The sequence below is a fragment of the Cavia porcellus genome, unplaced genomic scaffold (assembly GCF_034190915.1).
Source record: "Cavia porcellus strain 051 isolate PalLab524CR breed Dunkin Hartley unplaced genomic scaffold, mCavPor4.1 scaffold_1, whole genome shotgun sequence".
NCBI lineage: Eukaryota > Metazoa > Chordata > Mammalia > Rodentia > Caviidae > Cavia > Cavia porcellus.
The window spans coordinates 71673665-71680976 of record NW_026947484.1 but is presented as its reverse complement, the minus strand read 5'-3'; the positions used below and the strand labels follow the sequence as shown (position 1 = coordinate 71680976).

Sequence of the window (7312 nt, the reverse complement as noted above, 5' to 3'; positions counted from 1 at the left end):
TTATGGTACTGACAAACAGTGTAAAATTCTACAGAAACATATATTGCCCCAAGAGAACATGTTGCAAAACCTCTTTTCCTTTTTTTCTACTGTAAATATTATTTACTGCAAATTTGTTTAATTTCATGTCAATTCAAATTTCTTTTATGAAGCCATCATTACTGACTCAGAAGTTGCCATGATAGCTGGGCATGGTGGTGCATGCCTGTAATCCCAGCACTCAGGAGACTGAGGCAGGAAGATATTTGTGAGTTTGAGACCAGCTGGGATTAAAAAGTGAGCTCAAGGCCAATTTGAACTACATAGTGAGACCCTGTCTCAAAAAGTCTAAAAAGAACAAAAACAAAAACAAAAATGTAGTCACCATTATACCCTTGACATCGTACAGTATTCTTAGAGCTTTTAGAATCCCCATTTTTAGGGTGGGATGGATTGTGGCTTTATTGTTTACTAGACTAATGCATGTGAAGACAATGGTCTTCCCATTTTGTATGACATGCATGGTTGGAACTTTATAGGATCTCAGAAATGTTCATGAAGGACTGATTCCAGCTCTCTCAAGGTTGGATGTGATTTCAGGATTCTTCTGGAAAATAATATCTGTGTCCCCACCCATGGGAGAATGAGTAGATAGCTTGTTTATTAAATTTAAAATTTTATTAGTACCAGCTTGCAGTACATAATTATTACCTTCATCTTGCGGATTTGGTTATGTGTTCATAACACAGCTTAATTTTTTTCCCTTTTATTCTTTTTTTTTTTTTTTTTTTTTTGGCCTCCATCTCTCCTCTCTCTTCCCTTTCTTCCATCTCTTGATTCTTATTTTTAAGTTAATCATTATGATTCATTAAATGCTGTTCTTCAGTATTCAGGGATAGAGTAAATGATTCACGATAGCCCAAACTTGTTAGTAAGAATAACTCGAAAGAGAATCATGTAAATGTGCTTTAATTAAACTTTATATTCAAATTACAGTGAAACATCTCATTTGACAAGCAGACACGATGTTCTAGGGAACATTTCAAGATGCTCCACAGACAGCATAATTGCTAGAAACAAAGTAACTCACTCTGTCATTAATACGAATGTTAAGACCTCACAGTCTTTGAGGGTGAAGGCCTAAATGACTATTGGTGCACCTCTATAAAGTTATTATTCCTGACAATAATTACAAAGAACAGTTAATCACCACAGCAAAATTAAAGAGATCTTGCATCCAAATCCATCCTGTTCATGTCATATATCAAGAGGAAAAAGTTCGTTTCACATGAGTAACATGTCTAGTTTTTAATGTGTATTAACAACAATATGATTAGCTTCTGTTTAAAAAAATAAGAAAAATAAATTTCATATATAAATTCCACTACATTGGTGACTGGAGCAAATGCCAGCTCATTGAAGAGTCTGCACTCCTGGGGATTAGGAGTTCTTCTGAGAGATTTTCATTGCGACAGTCTTGATCTCTGTGTATTGATAGAGACCATCTTCACCCCTGCAAAGAGAAAAAAAATTTACTCATAAACATCACTGAACATAGCAATGCAATTATGTAATAGTCCTTGCTTTGGTACCATTATGTTCTTGCTTATATAAGAATATATTTTCTCTGAATGGTGAAGCTAGCCAAACATAAATTGGTTATTTATAAATCTCCTTGGGAAAAACATTCTTAAAAGTGTCTTTCGCTCAGCGTGGTGGCACATGCCTGTGATCCCAGCTCTTGAGAGGTGAAGCAAAAGGATCACAGTGAATTTGAGGGCAGCTTGGGCTATGCAAGCAAGATCAAGGCAAGCTTGTGCATAGTGAGACCTTGCCTCAAACAAATGTCTTTCAGTTAAAGTGTTACAACACCCTCAGTTGATTTTCATAGAAATTGTTTATTACACACTCTACTTAAGTATAGAAGCTCCAGCTACTCCACAGATAATTTAACAACAACAGGAATGTTATCGTTCTCTGTTTATATTCAGATAAATAAGACAGATGTAGCATAAGAGACATGGTGATAATTGTCACTGAAGGATGGTACTGTAACATTATTAACTGAAACAGAGCCTGTGTATAATGTGCTGCTGGCACAGAACTGGTGTGGGTCCAAAATGACCACACTGCCACATTCATTCTAAGACACCTAATATTTTTGGCTATGTTGTGTTAATATCCTTTGATTCTTGGCACAACAACAGCTCCAAGTTTATTTTTTAAATTTTGTTTCTTTTTTTGATGGCTCACAGATTTCCTCTCTTGAAAGCAAAGAAGTCAGAGATTTGTGTAAATTCAGGCCTTTGGACTCTTTACCAGTGTAGCTATTTCACCTTTATGCAGCCTCCTTTGCCTTTTGGCATTTGTTTGAATAACTTTCACATCCACCACAAAGAATACTCGATTATCAGGAGTTAGTGTTTGCACACAGGTCCCGATGATCAGATTTAGAGCAGTTTTGGAAACTATGATTTGTCCTTTATTGAAGAGACAACTAGGTCTGAGATCAGTTATTTTCTGTAGTGTTTTGACGAGATCAAATTTTGAATAAGACTGTGCTTAAAATCATAACACCTATGCAGATGTAGTTCACAGAATTGTATCTTGATATTTTCCCCTCCTTTCCTGTGTTGTAGTCTGCTAATATAGAAGACATCTTTCCTTGAGAGATAGCAATGCTTTTCCTTATTAGTTTTTTTAGGTAATTAAGTTTTGGAAACACATCCTAAAAGGCTTTAATAAGAATATTTTCAAAGTAATTGAAGGGTTTAGATGTAGAGAGCAATCACTAAGTATTTTTAATGCCCAGAATTGGATAAATTAACTCATGATTTTTACTAATAGGCTACTCATTGTACTTTAGCTTACAATGGGGCTTGAAACTCTCAGAAGAGGTAAGTGTGATTTTTGTCACACTCAGGCTGAAACAGGTTCTCCTCCTTAGGATTCCTATGCACATGTGTATCACACCTATGGTAGAACACAAAAGCATATGCTTGGATTTCTCTTTATCTTATCAAGTCTCTGAGGTACTGGGTCTGTGCTTGGGAAGAACTCATTTACAAATCACATTTGGCTTTGTTTTGCAGCTGATTGCGATTGTTTTGGAATGAGTCTTGATACTGAGTTTGTACTAGGTGCCCACCTAATACTCAGGCTTTCCACCTATGACACAGTATAAGTAAAGAGTCCTGCTGACATGTTTTATCTAGATTTTCCTCTGTGGCCAGAAAGGAACTTTATGCTAATTAAACTGACCTAGAGTAAACTGAAGCTCTTACATAAAGCCTGTTTACCTTTATTACTCTTCTTTTGAAAGCAAAAACTAAGATCCTATTATGTCTTACCTGCCAGGTCTCAAGTGATCCAGGTAAAATATGTGATAGTCAGTGCAATTACCCTAAGGAGGAATTTCTGTTACTTAGCCCACTCCAGTGCCTGAACTGTGATCAGAGATTCAAAAGTCAAGTTTGGAGTATTTTTGGTTTTTTTATATTCCTCACTGAAGAATTTTGCTTTTCTACCTTTGAGCACAAATTATAATTCAGATCCTTGGGGTCATTTGAGGTTATTGCTTCAGTGATTCCCTTTAAACCTCTTGCAACCAGTAACATTAAATTCATCAAATTTATTCAACAGGTATTTACAGTAACATTGTTACTGTAAAAAAAAGTAAAGTAAAGTAAAAAAATGTAAAATTTCTTTTTGTGTTTTATAGAGGGAAATTATGTATAACCACATTAAGGGTATTAGGAGTGATAGTTGATTCCTGATTTTAGTCTTTGTCTTACTTGATTTCTTTATGTTTTAATCTTATTAAATTTGAGCAAATTATATTAAACAAAACAGACATGTTTTGTCTATGTTAGTTATTCCATCATTGTTAATTTACTTCATCAAGATTCTTGGGCAAATGTGTTAGAGAAGTTGGGCCATCCTTGCAATTTAATCTGATCATTGTCATAGCTATTTATACTAAGTAATTAGTTTCCTCAAGGATTTCTCCGGTTATGAATACTGTAAAGAGAAGAAACTGCAGAAGGAAAAATATCATTTATGGAGTCCTCACTTTAGGTCAGTCATGTAAGGCTATTGACTGAATGTTGAATACATTGTGTAACTCTCATGTCATCTTAAAAGGAATGATAACATCCTTATTTTAAACCTGAGGGAACAGAGGCTCAGATTTTGGACAACTTGAACCAGCCCCATGGTGCACTGGTGATAGAGGCAGGACTCCGATGTAGTCCAGTCAGGCTTCCATTCTGTTTGCTCTGTGGTCTGTCCACTTCTTATCATTCACCACTATCCACGGACTCACCCACTTTCTAAAGATGACCACAGCTTTTCACCTCTCCACTAATCAGATCCAAGTCAATTTTCTTGAATTGTGGACATCTAAATCTGGATTACATTTCTCTCTAAAATCTTATGTCCCTAACTTCATGAGGTGTGGACTCTTACTCTGTTAATTAATTCACACATTCCTGGGCATTTTGAGCTACATCTTTTTTATATACGTCTGCCACTATAGTCGTACACAAGAGGGGAAGTGGTGTCATTTGTGAGGACTCCTAGAACCTTATCCGTGGCAAGCGTGTGATGAATGTATCTGAGAATGTGCACGGGTCATCCCACCACAGCCCCGTCTCCCTGCTTCCCCACAAGTGTTTATTTCGCTGTAGTTTGCTGAGTAAGAAAAGAGACAGTCACGGCTTTAGAAACCGAGGCTCATTATACTTGCTGCTAGCAAAACAGGAAGCTTTATCATGTTTGACTCTATAGTTTGTGTAAGGCATCTTATTTCTTAATTTTTATTATGAAATATAAAATATTCTAATAAATAAAATGGATCGATGTGATTGAACAAAACTAACCCAATAAAGTGCCATGCTTCTTGTGTATAAAGATGCACATTGATATTAAAAATTTCTAAATATCTTTTTTTTAAAATGAACTTAAAGCTCTTAAATTCATGTGTAAATATTTTCAGTCTAATCACAACTGCAAAACATGTTTTTGTCAGTTAAGTTTATTTGTAGGGTTATATATTAATTTAAAAACTAACTCTGAGATAATGTAAAATTTTAGAGTGTGTATTAATAATATTTTAATAAACAAGAATCATTCATCTTAATGGTGAAATTATTTTTGGGTAAGGCATCTAATTTATTTATTTAAGGCATATATTCAAATGGAGGAACCTTATAGTTACATACTTCTTGCACTCACAAAGGCAATTTCTATCTTCCCTCTGGAAATATCTCTTGAACAGCTTACATTCATATGCACACAACAAACAAGTCTAAAAATATAGAAAAATTCAATCTCCAATGTAAAGTGCTCACTATGGTCCTTTATTAATAGTAGGAGCCTAGAAAATTATACTCCTCTTCTGCTATTGTCTTTCTCAACTTATAGATTAATACAATATTAATGAACTTTTTATGTCTCTTCAAAACAGAACAAAGGCAAGCTGTATCTGTGATAGTGAACACGGATTAATTCCCTGGAGTGGGCAAAAGCTTTTATGAAAGTAAACATTTATCATAATAGAAAGTTTTCCTTACATTTCTCGTCCATTTCCAGACATTTTGTATCCACCAAAGGGGCACTGATTGCCTCCTCCACCATAGCAATTTATCCTGCAGCAGAAATAAAGAAATTAAATATATAATGCATGAAGTAATTCCTACTTGGGAAATTTAGAAAACCAGGAAACTGTTTTAAGAACTTCATTCATTTTAGTACAACATATTCATTGAGATTTTTTAAAAAAGCATTACGAATAATAATGCAGAAATCACATGGATACATACATATAAATACATAGTACTTAAAAGCAAATAAAATACTTGTGTGCACAGTTCATTTAGTAGTGCGTAAGAACTGATAGTTTGAATTATAAAGGGACAAAAAAGGAAGAAAAAGGATAGATATTGGAATTTGCTGAACGAATATTCTTTATTTTCTGCATTTAATAAGCTTTGTAGTTCTCTGGAAGGTTACATCCTTCTAAAAAATAACTTAAATTTGTGACAAAATAACTGGTTTATTTCATTTCATTCCTTGACTTAATAAGCTGCTTAAACAAAAGACTTTCCAACAGTTGGATTTAACTATCATTTTACAAATTTTATTCCGTGGGGCTGGGGATTTAGCTCAGCGGCATGAGCGCCTGCCTTGCAAGCAGGCAGTCTTGAGTTCGATCCCTGGTACCGATAAAAAAAAAAAAAAAGTTTTATTCATTAAAAGTGACTATATTAAGAAAAACTATTACAAATATGTGTGTAGACTCAAAGAAAAATGTATAATAGAATACAGGACAAGAAAAAGTAATTACAACATAGCTTTTTGAGTGGTGAATAATTTGTTCAGCTTTGAATTTTCTGCTGGTGAAAGTTAATAGCTAAAGCTAATTACCTATATGCTATCATTACACACAGATGTAATGATAGATGCAAAACAAAATAAAATGGAAACCAAATTTTAAAAATCCAAAAATAAACAAAAATTAAAAGAGAAAAATATTCTGTTTTTATACTGTTCTTTCTTTTCATGCTGTAATAATAGGTAGACAAAAAAAAAATCTCCAAATAAATTAAATGTATAGTATTTGAAAGATTTACTTTGATTTTCAAATAGCTTCCAATATTATCTCAGCTAAAATACTTCCTCTCCCAATTCCCAGGTTTCATATTAGCATGAACCACAGGGAACTTTTTACTGTCTCTCATAAGAAAGGAATATTTCCTTCAACTAATTTGCACTCTTAAAGGAAAGTTTGTATTTCTACATTGTTCCACTGTTCTTTTTTTGTTTTAAATTTTGAAATTTTTTAAATTGTTCTTTAAGTTGAACTTCATACTCTATTTTGAAATTATTGGTAAAATTCCAGCAACTCTGGAGTTCATTAGTGGTCTGCTAAATATTTCATTTCAAACTGGAATTTGTGTGTCAAGGAAAGTAACTTTGTCCTGTTGCCAGGAATGAGGGACCAAAGGGAGGTTTTATAGCACAGAAAGTACTGAGGAAGCAGGCTAAGGGCTGGGAACTGGTGAGAGGATGCAAGAGTTTGAGGGGCACGGCCTTGGAATTTACATTCCTTCATTAAATTATAAAATGGAAGAAAGGGGGAGGTTCAAAATGAAAGAGATATTCCTAAAAGTCCAGTACTTTTTTTATTAATTATGATTCTTAGACATCTGTAATGATCCTAGAGTGAGAATCTGAAATAAGAATTAAATGTTACAATGAGCATTATCTCTACTAAGTCAAAACCATTTAAAGCAGACATTTTAATTCCATTTTCTTTGTATACTGCCTAGTG

The 7312-nt window shown here is 34.0% G+C and overlaps 1 protein-coding gene across 1 annotated transcript in view; it reads right to left on the bottom strand.

Annotated features, from left to right (window-relative positions):
* Nucleotides 1-932: 932 nt before the first annotated feature.
* Nucleotides 933-7312, bottom strand: part of LOC100733140 (aldehyde dehydrogenase 1A1-like) — a 32240-nt gene continuing 25860 nt past the window's right edge. Inside the window, exons 12-13 of the mRNA XM_003472283.4 lie at nucleotides 5553-5627; nucleotides 933-1492 (exon numbers count right to left, since the gene is read on the bottom strand). Of these exons, the coding sequence (XP_003472331.2) occupies nucleotides 1420-1492; nucleotides 5553-5627 (148 nt within the window). The 3' untranslated portion in view covers nucleotides 933-1419. The remainder of the gene's footprint in view (nucleotides 1493-5552; nucleotides 5628-7312) is intronic.